Source organism: Staurois parvus, unplaced genomic scaffold, assembly GCF_062004578.1.
Source record: "Staurois parvus isolate SC_StPar_1 unplaced genomic scaffold, SC_StPar_1.0 ptg000048l, whole genome shotgun sequence".
Classification (NCBI taxonomy): domain Eukaryota; kingdom Metazoa; phylum Chordata; class Amphibia; order Anura; family Ranidae; genus Staurois; species Staurois parvus.
Genome location: NW_028317844.1, coordinates 7,314,280 through 7,337,493, shown reverse-complemented (window position 1 = coordinate 7,337,493; position 23,214 = coordinate 7,314,280). Strand labels below are relative to the sequence as shown.

Sequence of the window (23,214 nt, the reverse complement as noted above, 5' to 3'; positions counted from 1 at the left end):
TGTACAGTTTATAGGTTACATTAAAGGTAGAAAAAGTTCTGAAATCATTTATCTTTGCCTCATTTTTTTACATCCCAGAAACCAGACATTTTAACAGGGGTGTGTAGACTTTTTATATCCACTGTATATATAAATAACAAACCTTTCCAAAACTTAGAAGCATAGTAGGCCTTACTGAGTAACTGGGTAGCTTATCTAATCCCAGAAGGAGGCAATAAAGAAATAGAAACAAAAATTACTTATTGCCAAAAGTATTGGGAAGCCTGCCTTTACACGCACAGGAACTTTAATGGCATCCCAGTCTTAGTCCGTAGGGTTCAATACTAAGTTGGCCCATCCTTTGCAGCTATAACAGTTTCAACTTTTCAGGGAAGGCTGTCCACAAGGTGTAGGAGTGTGTCTATGGGAATGTTTGACCATTCATCAAGAAGCGCATTTGTGGGGTCAGGCATTGATGTTGGATGAGAAGGCCTGGCTCGTAGTCTCCGCTCCAATTCATCCCAAAGGTGTTCTATCAGGTCGAGGTCAGAACTGTGCAGGCCAGTTAAGTTCCTCCACCCAAACTCGCTCATCTATGTCTTTATGGACCTTGCTAAGTGCACTGGTGCGAAACCATGTTTAAAAAGGAAGGGGCCATCCCCAAATTATTCCCACAAAGTTGGGAGCATGAAATTGTCCAAAATGTCTTGGTATGCTGATGCCTTAACAGTTCCCTTCCACCAAACTTTACACTTGGCACAATTCAGTCAGCAAGTACCGTTCTCCTGGCAAACGCCAAACTCAGACACATCGATAGGACTGCCAGACAGAGAAGCCTGATTTCTCACTCCAGAGAACACATCTACACTGCTCTAGAGTCCAGTGGTAGCGTACTTTACACGACTGCATCCGATGCTTGAATTGCAGTTGGTGATGTAAGCCTTGGATGCAGCTGCTTGGCCATGGAAACCCATTCCATGAAGCTCTCTACGCACTGTTATGCTAATCTGAAGGCCACATGAAGTTTGGAGGTCTTTAGCTATTGACTGTGCAGACAGTTGGCGACTTCTGGGCACTGTGCGCTTCAGCATGTGCTGACCCCACTCTGTCATTTTACACGGCCTACCACTTTGCGGCTGAGTTTCTGTTGTTCCCAATTGCTTCCACTTTATTATAATACCACTAACAGTTGACCATGGAATATTTAGTAGCAAGGAAATTTCACGGATAGACTTATTTCACAGCTGGCAAACTACCACGGTACCACACTTGAATTTACTGAGCTCCTGAGAGCGACCCATTCTTTCACAAATGTTTGTAGAAGCAGTCTGCATGCCTAGGTGCTTGATTTTATACACCTGTGGTCATGGAGGTGATTGGAACACTTGAATCCATTGATTTGGAGGGGTGTCTCAATACTTTTGGCAATATAGTGTGTGCGTATGTATGTATATATTTGGACACAGGCACAATTTTAGTCTTTTCAGGTATTTACCAAAACATATTCAAGCTATAGTTATATAATGGATATGGGCTGAAAGTGCACACTCTCAGGTTTAATTTGAGGGTATGTACATCCAAATTGAAGCATGGGTTTAGAAATTACAGCTATTAAGAGTAGCCATTCACCCTTTTTCAAGGGATCAAAAGTGATTAAACAATTGAATCAAAAGTTGTTTCATGGCCAGGTGTAGGCTACTCCTTCGCTATTTCTTCATCAATTAAGCAGGTAAAAGGTCTGGAGTTGATTCTAAGTGTGGTACTTTCACTTGTATGGACAGCTCTTTTGAACACATGATGTAGGTTTGCAGCAATAGGTTCCAAATGCAACAGGCCATTGTAAGGATTCAAAAACACAAGAAAAGAGAGATAGCAGCAACATTAGGAGTGGCCAAATCAACAGTTTGGTACATTCTGAGGAAAAAAGAATGCACTGGTGAACTAAGCAACATAAAAAGGCTTGTACGTCCATGGAAGACAGCAGTGGTGGAGGATCGCAGGATCCTCTCCATGGTAAAGAAAAACCCATTCACAACATCTAGACAAGTGAAGGACACTCTCCAGGAGGTGGGCGTATCATTGTCAAAGTCTACAATAAAGAGAAGACTTCGCGAGAGCAAATACAGAGGGTTCACCACAAGGTGCAAACTATTCATAAGCCTGAAGAATAGGAAAGCCAGATAAGACTTTGCCAAAAAACATCTAAGAAAGCCAGACCAATTCTGGAAAAGCATTCTTTGGACGGGTGAAACTAAGATTTATCTGTATCAAAATGACGGGAAGAAAAAAGTGTGGAGAAGGCCTGGAACAGCTCATGATCCAAAGCACACAACTTCATCTGTAAAACATGGTGGAGGCAGTGTGATGGCATGGGCATGCATGGCATCCAGTGGCACTGCGTCATTGGTATTTATTGATGATGTGACAGAAGTCAGAAGCAACCGGAGGAATTCTGCAGTGTTTAGAGATACACTCTCAGCCCAGGTTCAGCCAAATGCAACAAAGTTGATTGGATGGCGCTTCACAGTACAGATGGACAATGATCCAAAACACACTGCAAACGCAACCCAGGAGAGAATATATATATATATATATATATTTTTTTTTTTTTTTTTTTTCCTTTCTTTCTTTTTTCTTTCTGGGATTAGAGAAGCTACCCAGTTACTTGGTAAATTTTGGAAAGGTTTGTTAACCACTTGCCTACCAGGCACTTATACCCCCTTATTTACCAGGCCAATTTTCAGCTTTCAGCGCCGCCGCACTTTGATTGACAATTGCGAGGTCATGCAACATTGTACCCATATGAAATTTTGATCATTTTTTTCTCACAAATAGAGCTTTCTTTTGGTGGTATTTAATCGCCACTGGGCGCTTTACTTTTTGCGCTATAAATAAAAAATTGCAAAAAATTTGAAAAAAAAAAAAGTTTCTTTGTTTCTTTTATAAAATTTTTCAAACAGGTATTTTTTCTCCACTGATGTGCGTTGATGAGGCAGCACTGTTGGGCACTGATAGGCGGCACTGATGGGCACTGATAGGCAGCACTAAAGGGCACTGATAGGCAGTACTAATGAGGTGGCACGGATAGGCGGCACTGATAGACAGCACTAATGAGGTGTCACGGATAGGCGGCACTAATATGCAGCACTGATAGGCGGCACTGATAGGTGACACTGATTATGGGTACTGATAGACGGCACTGACTGGCATCACTGCTGGGCACTGACTGGCGGCACTGACTAGCACAACCCCTGGGCACTGACTGGTGGCACTGACTGGCAGCACTGCTGTGCTGCACTGGTGGGTGGCACTGGTGGGCAGCACTGGTGGGTGGGCACAGGTGGGTGGCACTGGTGGGCACAGGTGGGTGGCACTTCTGGGCACAGGTAGGTGGCACTGCAGAGTGGCACAGGTGGGTGCACTGCTGGGCACAGGTGGGTGCACTGCTGGGCACGGGTGGGCGGAGCTAGTGGGCGCACTGCTGGGCACAGGTGGGCAGAACTTGCGGGTGCCACTGCTGGGCACCGATCATCAGTGCCCTGATGATCGGTGCCGATCCCCGCTCTGACAACTGCCGGTTCTCGGCAGTACTTTCCTCATGATCTGACAGCGTGAGGAAAGTGCAGCCGAGAACCGGCACTTGCATTTCCCTCTGATCAGCGTGTCATTGGACACCGCTGATCACGTGGTAAAAGGCCGCTGTGATTGGCCTTTTTTCACATCACGTGATCAGCTGTGTCCGTAGGATCACGGAGATCGCCGGGTGCGCGCCCGCGCGTTCTGGGAGGACGTCATATGACGTCCACTCAGAACTGGCCGGCCGCAGTGCAGCCGTCATTCGGCTATCTGCGGTCGGCAGCTAGTTAATACAGTCATGGCCGAAATTGTTGGCACCCTTGATATTTTTCCTGAAAATCATGTATTTCTCACGAAACGTATTGCATTAACACATGTTTTGCTATACACATGTTTATTCCCTTTGTGTGTATTGGGACAAAACAAAAAAAGGGAGGAAAGAAAGCAAATTCGACATAATGTCACACAAACCTCCAAAAATGGGCTGGACAAAAGTATTGGCACCCTTTCACAACTGCGGATAAATAAGAATGTTACAAGCATGTGATGCTCCTGTAAACTCACCTGGGGCAAGTAACAGGTGTGGGCAATATAGAAATCACACCTGAAAGCAGATAAAAAGGAGAGACGTTCACTTAACCTTTGCATTGTGTGTCTGTCTGTGCCACACTAAGCATGGACAACAGAAAGAGGAGACGAGAACTGTCTGAGGACCTGAGAACCAAAATTGTGGCAAAATATCAACAATCTCAAGGTTACAAGTCCATCTCCAGAGAACTAGATTTGCCTTTGTCCACAGTGCGCAACATTATCAAGAAGTTTGCAACCCATGGCACTGTAGCTAATCTCCCTGGTCGTGGACGGATGAGGAAAATTGATGAAAGATTGCAACGCAGAATAGTCCGGATGGTGGATAAGCAGCCCCAAACATGTTCCAAAGACATTCAAGCTGTCCTGCAGGCTCAGGGAGCATCAGTGTCAGCGCGAACTATCCGTCGACATTTAAATGAAATGAAACGCTATGGCAGGAGACCCAGGAGGACCCCACTGCTGACACAGAGACATAAAAAAGCAAGACTACAGTTTGCCAAAATGTACTTGAGTAAGCCAAAAGCCTTCTGGGAAAACGTCTTGTGGACAGATGAGACCAAGATAGAGCTTTTCGGTAAAGCACATCATTCTACTGTTTACCGAAAACGGAATGAGGCCTACAAAGAACAAAACACAGTACCTACGGTAAAATATGGTGGAGGTTCAATGATGTTTTGGGGTTGTTTTGCTGCCTCTGGCACTGGGTGCCTTGACTGTGTGCAAGGCATCATGAAATCTGAGGATTACCAAAGGATTTTGGGTCGCACTGTAGGGCCCAGTGTCAGAAAGCTGGGTTTGCGTCCAAGATCCTGGGTCTTCCAGCAGGACAATGACCCCAAACATACGTCAAAAAGCACTCAGAAATGGATGGCAAAGAAGCGCTGGAGAGTTCTGAAGTGGCCAGCAATGAGCCCAGATCTAAATCCCATTGAACACCTGTGGAGAGATCTTAAAATTGCTGTTGGGAAAAGGTGTCCTTCCAATAAGAGAGACCTGGAGCTGTTTGCAAAGGAAGAGTGGTCCAAAATTCCGGGTGAGAGGTGTCAGAAGCTTATTGATGGTTATAGGAAGCGACTGATTTCAGTTATGTTTTCCAAAGGGTGTGCAACCAAATATTAAGTTAAGGGTGCCAATACTTTTGTCCAGCCCATTTTTGGGGTTTTGTGTGACATTATGTCATATTTGCTTTTCTGCCTCTGTTTTATATTTGTTCCAATACATACAAAGGGAATAAACATGTGTATAGCAAAACATGTGTTAATGCAATACCTTTTTTGTGTGAAATACTTGATTTTCAGGAAAAATATCAAGGGTGCCAACAATTTCGGCCATGACTGTATATAATTTCAGTGATCATTGTATCTATACTGCTCAGATCTAAGGTCCTGAGGAAGCGGGCAACCTGCGAAATGCTTCAACCTACAGTTTAAGATCTCTGAGGATTTCAGTGCTACAGTCCCTCCACCATTGTATGTGGGAGACAAGCGGTAGAACCAATGTCCTACTTTGTATATGTTTTTATTATTATACTTTTAAATTGTTGGAATAAAGTCACGTTAAAATTTTTTTTAATAAGTGTGCCATGTGCATATTTGACCATTGGAGAGGCATTTAAAAGACCCGTTATTTTGTTACTTATCCTCTCCAGAAACGTGTTGGCTGTATTTTATGCAATGAACAACTCATATCAATATCAAGCTCACTATTTTTGAGCAATTTGTTCACAGCAATTGGAGAATCAGCAGCCTAGGACCACAATTAGGTCACTTTTTACTTTCATTATAAATCAACTCCCTTAAAGTGCATCTAAACCCAAGAGTAATTTGCCAGCCCTGAGATGTGGTGGTTGCAATATTTTACTATTTTCACTTGTTTTTGGACCTTTATCTTAGTCTGGTAATCCTGCCTTTAAGACACTCCCTGCCCTAGGTTAACAACTGTACTGAGCAGCGTTGTCACCCTAAGGCAAGTAGTATGTTAGGGCTACATAACACTGTGTAAGGATTACATAACACCTCCCTCTCTTCTCCATAACAGGGGGAGGTGGTTTGTAGTCCATGGTGATAGCATAGTAGGATACAAAGTTTAATGATAACATTCAAGGGGCAGAAAGCTTATGAAGTTATCAGATCCCAAGATTTATGGCTGAATTAACAGCCTTTTTTCTTTTTGCACTTGTCTTGTTAAACCTTATTAAACCCCTGGTGCTCAATCTGCAGCACATTTGTACATGATATGCAGCCCCCGGACTTCAGCAGTCTGTAGTGGGAACATTGATTAGGGTAACAGCACTGCTCACTACTAGCATCATGTAACTGTATGTTCCCAGTTACATATTGTCTTCTGCAGCACATCCCCAGCCAAAAATGTAGCATTTCCACAATCTCTAACCCTCATTTCCTTTATTAGGTCTGCAGTTTCCGACAGTCCTCTCAAGCATTACATATATTGAACATTATGTGTGGCCCTATGGTGATGTCAGGGACTGCATCTGAGCCCCCCCCTTTTAGCTCATAAGTTGACAACCACTGTGTTAAACGGTCACAACTGAGTACTGTATATGCAAAAATTCAGTCTTACATTATTATAAATGTAGAGGTTTACTCCTAAAATGTTTATATCTGTGACCCATTTTAGCTTTACTTACTCTTTTCTAAAGATTATGCTAGAGTTCACCTAAAGACCTATAGTTGCTCCTGCCCCAATGATAAAATAGAACTCTGTCTCCTAAGTGTGCAGAACAGTATAATATAAAAGAGGTCTGTAATTACAAATATTGTAAACTACAGGAACTGCGTTTGATACCATTAAGGTTACCTAGGCTTTATCTACAGTTTGGATGGGCTGTATTGGAAAAAATTCCTGCTTGCTTCATCTTTGAAGGGGTTTCCAGCAAAACGCATATTTCACAGACTTCAATTAAAAACAAACCATGCATACATCACAAAGCACCCGAAAAAAGTAAACAGAACAAAAAGGAAACTGAAAGACGGAGTTTAGGCAGCTGATTGGTCAGCAATTGTCAGACCTCAGGGGGCTATCCTCCCTGATTCTTATACTCAAGAAGTATACTCATAAAAACTAAGAAAAGCTAAACGAAGGGATAAACAGACTTTATAGGGTAAGTCTGCATAATCATAAAATTGTAGGAGTACTTGTTATTGCATAATCCATCCCACGGCTGGTTCTTTTTGAGCCAGCAAGTTATTTGGCACAAAAATATCTTTATTTCAGAAGTAAATATTCCACAGGCCACCACAGAAAAAGTGTGATGAAAAGCAGCATCCGGAAATAAATGTTTACTGAGATCATTATTGGGTAGATATTTAATTAGAACACAACCAGCACTGACCAACGCTGCATGCAGCCCTTTACCTGCAGACCATTAATTTAGCTAACAAAGCCTTGTATGTAACCGCTTCTTCTATGCTTCATCTTTAATTCTGGAATAGTTATTGCAGATCTCATGAAAACGATGTTTATTTTGCAACCTTATCAACATCAAAGTGATTCTTAACTTTGTGAATGCAGCAGAGTAATAACAATTTTAAGCGGTTTTCCTGTAGCAACATTCATTTAATATGTATTTTAAAACTAAATGAGTCATCTATTGGCACAGTGGATAAGAACAAACATACATGCTTCTTCAGATTATACATTATGTCTTTTATTAATACTCTTCTCATCGCAGTGCTTCAACGTTAATTTCAATTACATAGATTTATATCTAATGCTATGGGTGCCACCTAGTGGAAAAGATTTATATACAACAATATGTTGATGAACAAGCCATCACCTACAGAAAAACCACTAGGATTAGAGGAATGCAAAATGGCTCCTTCTAAAAGTTCTAGCTACATGGCTGTAAAGCTGACCCTCTGGCATACAGTGGGGCAAAAAAGTATTTAGTCAGCCACCAATTGTGCAAGTTCTCCCACTTAAAAAGATGAGAGAGGCCTGTAATTGGCATTATAGGGGTGAGATCTTGCGTGGAGCCCCAGATTGAGGGAGATTATCAGTTCTCTTGTATGTCTTCCATTTTCTAATTATTGCTCCCACAGTTGATTTGTTCACACCAAGCTGCTTGCCTTTTGCAGATTCAGTCTTCCCAGCCTGGTGCAGGTCTACAATTTTGTTTCTGGTGTCCTTTGACAGCTCTTTGATCTTCACCATAGTGACGTTTGGAGTGTGACTGTTTGAGGTTGTGGACAGGTGTCTTTTATACGGATAACAAGTTCAAACAGGTGCCATTGACACAGGTAATGAGTGCAGGACAGAGGAGCCTCTTAAAGAAGAAGGTACAGGTCTGTGAGAGCCCGAAATCTTGCTTGTTTGTAGGTGACCAAATACCTATTTTCCACCATAATTTTCAAATAAATTCTTTCCAAATCAGCCAATGTGATTGTCTGGATTTTTTTTCTCATTTTGTCTCTCATAGTTGAGGTCTACCTATGATGCCAATTACAGGCCTCTCTCATCTTTTTAAGTGGGACAACTTGCACAATTGGCGGCTGACTAAATACTTTTTTGCCCACTGTACACTAATTTAAAAATAGCAAACTAAATTTAACCAATAAAAACCTAGCTTAGACTCTACTCCAGTACAGTTTGTTTATTTTGAAAAAAAAAAACAATATTTTTTACTTTTTGCTATAAAACATATCCAGTAAAAAATTTAAAAAGTCAAATTTGTTCTTAAATTTAGGCAAAAATGTATTCTGCTACATGTCTTTGCTAAAAAAAAAAATCCCAATACATGTAAATAATTGGTTTATGTGAAAGTTATAGTGTCTACAAATGGCGGTATACATAATGGAATTTTTAAAAAAATTTTTTTACTAGTAATGGCAGCGATCAACGATTTTCAGCGGAACTGCGGCAAGCATTCTGACACTGGGGGGGGGATTGACTAACTGCCACTGATATCCCAATGACGCTAATACAGTGATGTGATCAGTGCTAATAAAAAGTAACAACACTGTACTAATGACACTAGGCAGGAAGGGGTCAATTTCGGGGGAGATTAACGGGTTAACAGTGTTCTGTTTTACTGTATGTGCTGTGTGTGTTTTTTTTCTAGGGAAACATACTGCTGTTTATTTCTATACTGTGCAGAGAAATACACAGCAGTATGTTACTCCTGGTAGGAGAGAGACCTATATTGTTTACACACAGGTCTCTCCCTTGCCAGTGATACTCGGCGATCACCGGGTGGCGGCGGGTAATCTCCGGCCAGGACCCAGTAATCGACATCTGTAGCCGCCAATTTATTTATTTCAGGTACTTATATAGCGCCGTCAATTTAAACAGCACTTTACATACATATATTGTACATTCATATCAGTCCCTAACCCTCAAGGGGTGTACAATCTAAGGTCACTAACTCACATTCATATACAAGGACCAATTTAGACAGTAGCCAATTAACCTACCAGCATGCCTTTGGAGTGTGGGAGGAAACCAGAGTACCCGGAGGAAACCCACGCAGGCACAGGGAGACCATGCAAACTCCAGGCAGGAGGTGCTGTGGCTGGGATTCGAACCAACAACCCTAGTACTGCCAGGCAGGAGTGCTAACCATTTAGCCACTGTGCTGCCCTGGCGGCGCGTGTGTGTGCCTCCTAGCCGGAAATACGAAATCACACACACACACATATATATATATATATATATATATATATATATATATATGTGTGATTTTGTGCAGCTCTGCAGCCCTGTAGCAGTTCTGCTATAGGGCGGTAAGAAAGTGGTTAAATAAACTTTCAGGGATATTTAAACCTCAAGAACAAAAATATAATATATTGCAGCTTACCAGCCATTAGCTGTGATTGCTGCATTCGTTTTCATTTTGCATGCTAAGAACATTTTCATTAAATGAAAAAATTACTTGTTGATCTTGCCAGAAAAGCAATGTATTTGTCACTTCCTGTGATCTTAACTGAAAGCTGTTTTTATCTTCCTAGCCCTTTCAATGCACCATGTAATGAAAAAAGAAGCCATGTTTAAAGTATAACTAAAGGCATTTTTTTTTAGATAGAGTGGAGAGGGATTAGAACACCTGTCAGTTTTTATTGTGGTCTGTGCCATCATTAGGGAGATTCACCCTCTCTAATTGTCCTGTTTACCATTATTATTGAAAGTAAAAGAAAACCCCAAATGTTGGGTTCTCCCCAGAAAAGTAATAGAGGGGAAATCTTTCAATGGGGACACTAGTTCTGGTGACCTGGGAGTCCCCAAGGAATTCCCTCTCACTTCCTGTTTGGCTATGACACAGGAAGTGAAGGTAAATCTCTGCAATGATACACAGCCTGGGTGAAAACCAGTTTCCTCACTACATACACAGTGAAGGAGTGAGTATAGCCACTGCAGGGCAGCAAGTGCGTTAGCTGCATCAGTAACAAGTAAAAATTAAGCAAAAAACGCCCCAAAAAAACGAATGCAGCCACCACATCTAAAGTCTAAGCTGCAGTATATTACACTTTTGTTTCTAAGATTAGATATACTTTAGCCACAGTTATCTAATACAGTATTTTTGCATTGGTGGTGCTTTAAATTGAATTATACAATGCCAATGTTGGAGCACAATGTACAACATAATTACATTGTTTTAAAAACAATGTAACTAGCTCTGTATACAGTATACACAACACACACATACAGTGGTTCAGTACACTTTATGACCCTTACCAATCCAGGATGAGCTCTGTTTCTCTCTCTTATTTACCCAGTCCATGACCAGTTTCTCCTCTTTATTCTTTCCCAGGGACATAAACCCTGAGCAATAACCATTTCTTGCTCTACCTCCTCTCTCCCCAATCCATAAGTAGTTCTCACTGTAGCTCCTAGCCATCAGCCATAGTCATCATCCCCATCTTACTTGTTCTCTAAATGGTCCATGATCACAACATGCTTACCAATATAAACAAACAAGTTTGCCTGTGCATATACTTTACACCAGTGTTTCTCAACCTTTTTTCAGTCAAGGCACCCCTTAAAATTATGGACAGTTCCGAGGCACCCTTTAAAATTATGGAGAGTCTTGAGGCACCCCATTCCAAAATGTGAAAAACTATTCTAATAGTTTTATACAGTGAAGGAAATAAGTATTTGATTCCCTGCTGATTTTGAATGTTTGCCCACTCACAAAGAAATGATCAGTCTAAAAATCGAATGGTAGGTGTATTGTAACATTGAGAGACAAAATAGCAACAAAAAATTCAAAAGCAATGCCTGTCTAACAAATTATGCACTGATTTGCATGTTCATGAGGGAAATAAGTATTTGATGCCCTATCATTCAGCAGGATTTCTGGCTACCAGGTGTCTTTCATACAGGCAACAAGCTGAGATTAGAAGCAGTCTCTTAAAGGGAGTGCTGCTAATCTCATTTTGTTACCTGTATAAAAGACACCTGTCCACAGGAGAAATCAAACAATCAGATTCTAAACTTTCCACCATGGCAAAGACCAAAGAGCCGTCCAAGGATGTCAGGGACAAGATTGTAGACCTACACAAGGCTGGACTGGGCTACCAAACTCTCGCCAAGCAGCTTGGTGAGAAGGTGACAACAGTTGGTGCAATCATTCGCAAATGGAAGAAACACAAAACAACTGTCAGTCTCCCTAGGTCTGGTGCACCATGCAAGATCTCACCTCGTGGAGTGTCAATGATTATGAGAACAGTGAGGAATCATCCCAAAACTACAGGTGAGGATCTTGTCAATGATCTCCAGGCAGCTGGGACCATAATCACCAAGAAAATAATTGGTAACACACTACGCCGACAAGGATTGAAATCCTACAGTGCCTGCAAGGTCCCTCTGCTCAAGAATGCACATGTCCAGGCCCATCTGAAGTTTGCCACTGAACATCTGAATGATGCAGAGGAGGACTGGTTGAAAGTGTTGTGGTCAGATGAGATCCAAATCAAGCTCTTTGGCATCAACTCAACTCGCCGTGTTTGGAGGAGAAGGAATGCTGCCTATGACCCCAAGAACACCATCCCAACTGTCAAACATGGTGGTGGAAACAATTCTGTTTTGGGGGTGTTTTTCTGCTAAGGGGCCAGGACAACTGCACAGCATCAAAGGGACAATGGACGGGGCAATGTACCTTCAAATCTTGGGTGAGAACCTTCTTCCCTCAGCCAAAGCATTGAAAATGGGTCGTGGATGGGTATTCCAGCATGACAATGACCCAAAACACACGGCCAAGGCAACAAAGGAGTGGCTCAAGAAGAAGCACATTAAGGTCCTGGAGTGGCCTAGCCAGTCTCCAGACCTTAATCCGATTGAAAATCTGTGGAGGGAGCTGAAAGTTCGAGTTGCCAAACGTCAGCCACCAAGCTTAATGACTTGGAGAGGATCTGCCAAGAGGAGTGGGCCAAAATCCCTCCTGAGATGTGTGCAAACCTGGTGGCCAACTATAGGAAACGTCTGACCTCTGTGATTGCCAACAAGGGACTTGCCATCAAGTACTAAGTCATGTTTTGTGAAGGGGATCAAATACTTATTTCCCTCATGAACATGCAAATCAGTGCATCATTTGTTAGACATGCATTTCTGCTGAATTTGTTGTTGCTATTCTGTCTCTCAGTGTTAGAATACACCTACCATTCGATTTTTAGACTGATAATTTCTTTGTGAGTGCGCAAACATTCAAAATCAGCAGGGGATCAAATATTTATTTCCTTCAGTGTATAACGCAGAAACATCCACACACGTAGGAAACCCAACATTAGAGGGGATTTATTCTTTAAAGCAAATACATTTCTGCACACTGGTACTGACTAGTATTCCAATGTTTCTCTTCTCCCTCAGGTATTCTCCATCACTGAGCTAATGTGACCCCAGCACTAACAGAGAGATGCAGGGGATGATAAAACTAGGATGCTGTGCAAGCGGCTGACAACCTCCTTATCAACTGATGATGTTATTGGCTGTCAGGACGCCTGCAGCTAGAAGGTCGAAATGGTGCACTATGAAAACCTGTGGCTTTTGTGCATCTAAAAGGCAGGCTTGTTCCACACACTGGCTTGTATACAAGTTTTGGGCAATTTTTGGACATTTTGCCAAGGCACCCCTGAAGAAACCTCAAGGCACCCCAGGATGCCTGGGCACCCTGGTTGAGAAAGGCTGCTTTACACAATAACACACAAGCAAGCATGTGGAATCATTATTTTGGACATTTGCCATCATGTCATGCTGAGCCTTTTATAACCTCTATCCACAATTAAATCTCACTGCCTTCTCTCTCTCCCCTGTAACAGCTCATCTCATGCTCTGCCTTCTCTTTTTTTTTTCCTTGCTCCTATTCTGCTCTAACTCCCACAATGTTCAATAGTCAGCAGCCTCTTCCACTCCACTCTTTCTACCTTGAACAACTGATACTCAGCCGTTTCTATTTCTTCCTGATGCACAACTGGTTCCACAACCATCCATGTTCAGCCACCATCTTAAGCTCTTGCCTCAAGTGGTACATGACTATTCCTCCTTTAGCCCCCCACCCAAAACATAATCAGCGTGTACTCTATCCTTTATGATCATGATTGCATATCTTCAAGCTGAGCGTTTTATGACCATTTATAATTTTATGGTCCACCCTGTCTGGTAAGAGGCTCTGACATCTATACGTGGCAGTGGAGGAGTATTATCGGCTCCTAGATAGCACTTGATACTCTTTGGAGAAGAAGGGACTTTAGTTTTCACTTGTATTTAGTTTTCACATGGACACTTTTATTTTATTTCTATTCACTGGATGTTATGTATCATGGCTGATGAAATATTCTTTGGGTTTTTTTTGCCTACTAGTGCTGTTTTTTGATTTTTTTACATTCTTTCACTTGGTGTCACTGTGATTAACAGCTGCTTTATATTGTATTTTTTATCTTAGCGCAGATATATTTTTTTTTCATATCCTTCATAATCAATACACACTTGACTAAATAATACATTTGCAGCTAAAATAGTGTCTGAGTGGACAGCAATGCATACCAGTGTTCTAAGAATCATTTAGAGAACAAAATGAATTGAACCTACAAGAACCTGCTTATGTACAAACACTCCCTTTTCTATTTTAAGTTTAATTTAAAAATAAATACAATAACACATATTTTACTGTTATTTGGCTTTTTGTTTTGTTATAGAGCACAGAGTATGATATACACACCAGGCATCAAATAGTTAAACCTTTGCCAGGTGCTTTCTGCTCAACAACTTTAAATATAAAACTGTTATCATCATCTCCCTTGTGTGCAAAATTATGCAGTGTAAATTGGGATTTGTTTCCTAGTGACAAAATACAGTCCACTATAAAATTACCCTTTCATAGGGGAAGATGCCAATAAATCACATTGCACTACGCACAAATCACTCACTCATTTCTATAAAACCGTTTACAATTAGAGAGGAACAAATCTATAATGAAACAGACACATTCTGTACATTTTTTCCTGTGAAGTGGCTGTAAACCTCAGACATGAAATATGAACAAAGCATAACCCTCTGTAGTGTGTATTTGTCTCAATTAAGAGCACTAAGTGTCATTTCTGTCTGCTGTCTAGTTCTTCTGCTATCAGCATGAATCACTTCTGACAAGTTTTTCTGACACCAAGAGAAAAATGGTGACATGGGAGGGACCTCCAGCAGATTGACAGCCTCAGCTCTGTTCCTGTGAGCTGTGTGGAGAGGGGTGTGTCCCTTCACTCCAATTAGCTCTCAGAGCTCTCCTTACTGAGCTCTGCAATGTGTAATTTCATCTCTCCATCCCCTTTTCTCTAAACTCTCAGACAAGCAATAAAAGTCCAGCACTTTAACCCCTTAACGCCACGCCTCCCAGCCCTTTAAGGGGTTTCTGATGCCGGGGGGCGGGGTTTTATGATCATGTGACTGCCGTGATTGGCTGTCACAGCGATCAGGAGCTTTCCGTTAGGTGGTGGTATCCGCTCTCACCACAGGTTTGTTTACATTTGGGTACTCAAATATGCGGCCTCTCAGCAACAACTTATGTATCACCTGAAGTAAGTCACTTCACTAGGTATAGGTAAGGGTTTACAACCTCCATACAAGACAAATTGCTATTTTCAAATGCACATTTTTAGGCAAATCAAGAATCTGCAATTCACCAGAAAATAAAAATAAGATTTCCAGGAATTGCAACACTGGTTCAACTCTACTTACTTGCTCTCATTCAGAGCTGGCAGCTGTCGCTGGCTGGCACCCAGAAGTAGTAAGATTTCTGGGGCAGCACCTGCAGCAAAATCCAAGCTCTGTGATAAAGTAGGTTTATCTTTTATGCCACATGTACAGCATGTTATTTGCTCAATTATAGCAAAATCTATGATCACAAGCCATGGTTTTCATTTTTGTGCATGGACATCTTTAACCACTTGTCGCTCGCTAACAGTACATATACTGCTAGCAGGCATCACAGCCAGGTCAGGCAATGTACTGTTACGTCACCTGGCACATGAGCACAAGAGTGCCCCCCTGAGGCGCGCAGTGGCATGATCAGTGCAGTTTCAACCTCTCAAGAGGTTCCCACTGATACCATTGATCTTTTTAGCTATCAGTAAGGCTGTAATTCTTCCCAATAACCACAAGTGTAAGGAGCATCTTCCCACTGATCATCACACTAATGTACCATGAACTGTAGCAGGGGTCCCCTAAGACCAGAAAGTTATTTCAAGGGTTCCGCTATGTTAAAAAGGTTGAGAAAGATGGAGCTAGATTTAAAAAAAAAAAAACTACATGTATATGCGCTCACCTTTATTTAATCTTACTTTGTGACGTAACAAACTTTAATGTTCATTTCAGGAAAAGAACTCTCAGAACTATAGAGGTACTGAGATTTTGAAATAAAAGAGTGATGTGTATGACTGTAGTTTCTTCCTTAACCACTTCCCGACCATACTATAGCCAAATGACGGCTACAGCATGGTTGTCCAGTGCTGGGAGGGTGTCTATTGACATCCTCCCAGATCCACCCCCCCCCCCCCCCCCCGTGCATCCGGTGCACTCTGTGATCACTGTGTCTGAAGGAGATAGGTAACACAAAAATAGGTAAAGGGCCAATCACAGCGGCCCTTTACTATGTGATCAGAAGTGTTCACACTTACCAATTATTGGCTTTTCCTTTCCTCACGCTGTCACATCGCAAGGAGAAGACAGCTGGTAACCGGCAAGTGTGAAAGGGGACATCTACACTGATAATCAGGGCACTGATCATCAGTATCCTGATGAGTGCAGCACCAACAGTGCCCATCAGTGCTGCCTACCAATGCCAATCAATGTCCATCAGGGCTGCCAATCGTTATCCATCAGTGCTGACAATCGGTGCTACTTATTAGTGCTGACTATCAGTGCCATTCAGTGCCAACTATTAGTGCCCTTCAGTGCTGCCTATCAGTGCTACCTATCAGTGCATCCACATCAGCGCTACCTATCAGTGCTGCCTATCAGCGCTGCCTATCAGTGCTGCCTATCAGCGCTGCCTATCAGTGCTGCCTATCAGCGCTGCCTATCAGTGCTGCCTATCAGCGCTGCCTATCAGTGCTGCCTATCAGCGCTGCCTATCAGCGCTGCCTATCAGTGGCCATCAGCGCTGCCTATCAGTGGCCATCAGCGCTGCCTATCAGTGGCCATCAGCGCTGCCTATCAGTGGCCATCAGCGCTGCCTATCAGTGGCCATCAGCGCTGCCTATCAGTGGCCATCAGCGCTGCCTATCAGTGGCCATCAGCGCTGCCTATCAGTGGCCATCAGCGCTGCCTATCAGTGGCCATCAGCGCTGCCTATCAGTGGCCATCAGCGCTGCCTATCAGTGGCCATCAGCGCTGCCTCATCAGCACAGCAAAAGGACAAAAATTACCTGTTTGCAAAATTTTAAAACAGAAACTAAAAAAAAACTAAGAAGATTTTTGGGCTTTTTTCATATGTTTAGCAAAAAATATAAAACCCAGTGGTGATAAAATACTACCAAAAGAAAGTTCTATTTGTGCAAACAAAACTGCTGATTCCACCTAGATTGTACGCCCCTTGAGGGTTAGGGACTGATGTGAATGTACAATATATATATGTAAAGCGCTGCGTAAATTGACGGCGCTACATAAATACCTGAAATAAATAAAACTATAAAATTCACATTCAAAGTATGACAGAGCTGAAAGCTGAAAAATGGCCTGGACAGGAGGGGTAAAAGTGTCCGGTAGGCAAGTGGTTAAACGGTGACAGTATTAGATGTTACTTCCATGAATAAATATCAAATAGCTTCTATTATGAAGAATAGGCTCTGACACCATGCTTCCAAACACAAAGAGATGGGTGTTGCAAACTGAAGGACCAAACACATTCTTGTGTAACATGTGTTGACTACTTTCAAGCGCCTCTCATTCACTGGGTTTAAAGGGTTTTCTCAGTCAAACAGCTCAGTAAACAGTTCCATGGTTGTCTGAGATTGTATTTTGTAGAGCTGACCTGAATACTGAAAGTAATCCTCTATAGCATCATGGGTGTCAAACTGGCGGCCCTCCAGCTGTTGCCAAACTACAAGTCCCATGAGGCATTGCAAGATTGACAGTTACAAGCATGACTCCCAAAGGCAAAGGCATGATGGGATTTGTAGTTTCGCAACAGCTGGAGGGCCACCAGTTTGACACCCCTGCTCTATAGTATCCTACTTTTTTCTGCATCTATACCATTGTGAACTTACCCTTACTATACTGGCCCTTCATTTGTACTAAACAAACTTGTTCCTGCATTTATTCTTTTATGATATAAAAGGATAATTTATTACCAAAGCCTCATGGCCTGTTAAATGTACATGATAGAAAAGCAGCTACCATAGTCACTCCAATGGTGTCATTTGCACAATAACGGATTCTGAATATATTGAAATATGTGAACATATTCTGATCACCTACCATTTCAGAGGAATGCCTTCGTATTCAAACCAAATCTCGCTTATATCTTCTATCCGCATAACTTTCTGAAAATGTTTCTTCACCTTATCGGTTACGAGAGTAAGGTAACTCACACGAGGTAAAAGTAACTGCAACAAAAATTATAATCCCTATTATATAAAAATGTGTAAGTAAAAGAAATGGGTATGGCAATAAATACTTTAAAGCTTTACCAGTACACAGGCCAACACACCTTTTGGTGTCTCGAATGTTAGACCTGTTCCTGGGAATATCTGACCTGCTGATTCCACCAATTGCAACCAATTTTTCCATATCAGCTCTAGTTTTTGAGACACAGCATAAATTCCATATATCGCTCTTCACTCTGGTTGCCCATAAAAAAACCTGGATATTTTAATGTAGTGTTTAATGTAATCTCCTTGTAGCATCAGTTGGAAGTGTGTAAAACAGTTGATCAGCAAGATCTTTATAAAAACAGACTAAAAAATTATATAAATTTGACCAGATCTAGGAAACTAGGGGTGATGCCAACTAGCCAATGCAATTTTCTGAATCTGTGCCCCAAAAACCCCAAGAATAGGTCTAAAAATCACTAAGGAAAAAACATTTTTCTGTTGGGCTATGTTAATATTAAAACTAAAAGAAAATCGTAGTTGATGCATTTTTTTCCCTTCAAGTAGTGGGCTGACCAGAAAATAAAAATGATTCAGTTCCCCCATCAACAAACTTGGAATCCCTCCCACAGATCTATTTTATTCTGACAGCAGAGAGACTTTCCCACCATCAGAATATATAATCAGTGTTGCCGACTATAGCTGGTGGCACTGATCGAGCAAAAAAAAACCTGACAGGTTGGTCGTACAAGTCAGGCAGCCTGTCAAGAGATCGACTTTTGAACAACCAGCCTGCCCACAGATGGATTGAAATTTGACTGGTCCCTTGAACCAGCCAAAATGTTTATCCATCTTTGGCCAGCTTAGTATAGGGGAATCTTCCAATAGAGACAACCAGAGATTCCCTCACTTTGAAGGGATATTCTTCCACTTCATGTTTTGGCTATAGGACAGGAAATGAAGGGAAAAATAGCCTATAACCCCCCCCCCCCCCCTTACACTATTCATTATGAAAAAAAAATTGCCTTTATTTCCACTTTAAGTATCAATTTGTATGTATAATAATGAATATTGTTTATATTTAAATACTTTTGTGGCATAGTTGTCTTATTCACAATTGAACTGTAAGGCCTCATATTGGCAGGAAGCCTGTACAAATCAATAACAGGCGTAGTTACATGTGGACAGAAGACAGATCAGCAGCCTTAAGCTGGCCATACATGTGTAGATTTTCGGACAAGAATATTCATAAGAAAAGTCATACGAAAATTTTTGAACATTCGACGAATGGACGAATGTCGTTCGAAAATGGTCCTTTGTTTTTAACATTCAACTTTAAAATGAATGTAATTTCTGAACGATAACCACATACACTGGCTGAAAATTTGTTTGACTGAGAAAAGTTTTCCTTCCTGCCCCTTCGAATTTTTTCCATCACTGCTGTCGAAAACAAACATGATTCGAATTTTGATTGAAGCCTTAACAGCAGTCATAGTAGCCATTTGTCTCATACGGGAGGGGGGGGCCTTTACCCCCTGAATGAGATTGCTTGTATTTTTACAAATTATGTTCAGGTTAAGATGGCAACACTCAAGTAGTGATTAAGCAATCAAATAAAACAAATAAATCCCTCCTTTTTGGCTGTTTAATCAACTGTCTGCCTGTCTATGCTATGTACAAGCGGATATGCTGATTGTCACACCAGGGTCCTAATCAGCTGCAATATCGCAAACAATAATTGGCTGCAAACTCTGCATTCATAAAATTTCTAGGTAATGATTTTCCACAGTGTATATACTGTTCATATTTTCAGTGTGTATGGAAAAGAACACCCCATTTAAAATAATCACATTTTGTTGCTTTGCAGCCTGAAATGAAGTTTCATCTAACTCTATTTACTCAGTGCAACTTATAACATCCAAGTGAAAGATATACCACCAACATGTTTCTCAATCAAACAAATTTTCACCCAGTGTATGTGGTTATCGTTCAGAAATTACATTCATTTTAAAGTTGAATGTTAAAAACAAAAGACCATTTTTGAACGACATTTGTCCATTCATCAAATGTTCAAAGAATTTTCATATGACTTTTCTTATGAATATTCTTGTCCGAAAATCTACACGTGTATGGCCAGCTTAAGGCTGCTAAGCTGTCTTATGTCCACATGTAACTGCGCCTGTTATTGATTTGTACAGGCTTCCTGGCCATGACTGATCACACCCACCTGCAATCCTCACCGCTAATACTTTACCTACCAGGGTCCGAATCGGCCATGCCAATATGAGGCCGTATGCAGGCCATAGATGGGGAGAAAAATGGCCGATTTTTCTTTAAAAAAATGAAAAATCAGTTGTTCAAGCGGCCAACGTTACCAGGAATGGTAAAAATTTTCATCCCATCTACAGCTGGCACAAAGTGTGCCTGCAGAGAGCTCCGCTAGTTCTTTGACATTGCTTTGACATTTATAGCGGCTGCAACAATGTATCTATTTGTATCCATTTCGGATACAGATGTTTTTATTCAGAAACAAATAGACACATTGTTGCAACCGCTATAAATGTCAAAGCAATGTCAAAGAAATAGCGGAGCTCTCTGCGGGGACACTTTTTGCCAGACTGGAATTATTCTTCTTTTCTGCTTCCTCATCTTCTTCATCCTCTTCTTCTTCTTCTTCCTCATCCTCTTCTTCTTCCTCATCCTCTTCTTCTTCCTCATCCTCTTCTTCTTCCTCATCCTCTTCTTCTTCCTCATCCTCTTCTTCCTCATCCTCTTCTTCCTCATCCTCTTCTTCCTCATCCTCTTCTTCTTCTTCAACCTCTTCTTCTTCCTTAACCTCTTCTTCTTCTTCCTCTTCTTCTTCATCTTCCTCTTCTTCTTCATCTTCATCCTCTTCTTCTTCTTCTTCATCCTCTTCTTCTTCTTCTTCATCCTCTTCTTCTTCTTCTTCATCCTCTTATTCTTTTTCTTCTTTTTGTCTTCCTCTTGCAGGTCATTGCTCATGCGCAGATTTTTTTATCGGTAAAAATATCGTCCGAATTGCCCTTAATTGCCGGGAAAATCAGCTGATCTTTTTCCAACTTTACCGATAAAAAAAAAAATCTGCCAAAATACCGAAAAACGGCCGAACAATTAACCCACTAACGATCCGAAAATCGTCCGATTTTATTTTCAGCCGAAAAATCGGCCGATTTTCGACCCATCTATGGCCTGCATTACAGTTCAGTTTTTTTTTTTTAGAAAAGCAACACTTCCATGGGCATTTAATAGGCATTCTTGAAGTGTTTTTAACGCTTCAAAAACATAATGAAAACACGTTAAAAACACATCATAAATGCTATAGATGCATTAATGTGCATTGCTTCCTTCTTTATAATCAACACACATGTGAACAAGCCCTTATTTTTCCAGATACTTCTCTAAAGTTCATATTTTATACTGCGCAAGTCTTGTTATTTCTTTTTAGAATGCTGCAGATGGAAAAGTGAACCTGGTTAACACTGCTGACTCACCCCTATCTACGCAAACCTACCAGTCACACAGCCAGACGTGTGGCAAAAATGTTAACGCTATATCAAAGGCCTCTACAATAAAACCTATTATATTTATAATTTCATAAAAAGATGCATTATACATGACTAATCATGGCTTTATAGGAAAAGGAGAATATAGGGCAGAGTAAATATGAAAAACTCCTGCTCTAAATTTGCTAAAATGCAAACTACCTAATGGCTGAGAACTGATTTTGAGTTGACTGTCATGCCTACCTTACAGGACAGAGAAATGTTAATTTAACCCCAAAAAGGAAGATGAATAATGCAAACAGCAATATGTCCATTTTCAACAGTTTACTGGAGATGAACCAACGCAATTTACTGACATCAGTGCTAGAAATTACTCACTGGTCAGCCCATCAGTTGTTCTCAGAACTCGTTCTGCTTTCTTGTAAACAGAGAAAAAAACAAGTCCACAGAAAGATATTTTTAAAGAGCCAAGTTTAAAGCTGAACTTGCATAGTTACAGTGGTCTTCCAGGTCCCATGCTGCCTAGCATGGGCACGATTCAAAGAATGTCTTGCATTTTGAATGCAAATAGGCTCTATGATGATATATCAGGACAGAAAGGAAAGCCCTTTCTCAGTGGTCTTATCCTGCTTAATATGTAAACCTAACATTTCATATTCCTGATATGTGCGTTTTGCACCATGTATTTGTTTGTTTGTTTTTTAATATCTACACACAAATGTTTGCATTTGATTTCTATTTTAAACTGAATGGGTTGTTTTACAAGGAGAGGGTTTACATATACTTTAACTGCATTAATCCAAATCCATGGATTTGGATTAGGAAACCCTTCAGAGTACACAAAACTTTTTCATATTATTCATTCTGCTTTAGCATGATAGGGGATCTATACAGCCCCAAATTAGTTTTTTTTGTAATTTCAGGAAAATAGTGTAGCCTGGACACTCTTCTATGCAGGAAAAATATTAGATACATTTTCCAGTTTAGTACTTTCTGACAAACCTTGATAGTAAACAATGGTGAAATTCAACAAAACTAGAACCAAACTATTTGTACACAGCTAACAATTAGACCACATTCACACAGGCAACCAGCACCAATGTGAATGATAGCAGAAGAAATCTTCTGATTTCTACATCTGTTTCAGCCACCTGTGAGCAGCAATCTGTGGCTGCCAAGCCCTGTACAGTTTGGCAGAAACAGCTATCCATGGCTGTCTGCCTAGTCAGCGATTACCTGCAGTGACTGCTGCTGGAAGCACATAAAGTACATCCAGCAGAGATCACTACAGGTAATATAACAGATAGTTGTGGCCTCCACCAACCTGTCATTGAATTGTACAGTGCTTGCCGCAGCTAGACACACACAGGTGGCTGAAACAGCTGTAGGAATCAGTAGATTCATGCCACTGTCATTTACACTAGTGCTAGTTGCCCGTATCAATGAAGCCTTAGAACAAAAACTAAAAAAAAAAAAACTTAGGTTTGTACACTGCTCAAAAAAATTAAAGGAAC

The 23,214-nt window shown here is 41.1% G+C and overlaps 1 protein-coding gene across 3 annotated transcripts in view; it reads right to left on the bottom strand.

The window, feature by feature from the left end:
* ATG5 (autophagy related 5) overlaps positions 1-23,214 on the bottom strand; it is a 229,060-nt gene that overhangs the window by 185,169 nt on the left and 20,677 nt on the right. For all 3 annotated transcript variants that reach the window (XM_089665022.1, XM_089665037.1, XM_089665029.1), the window contains exon 3: positions 18,064-18,191. In XM_089665022.1, the coding sequence (XP_089521148.1) occupies positions 18,064-18,191 (128 nt within the window). The remainder of the gene's footprint in view (positions 1-18,063; positions 18,192-23,214) is intronic.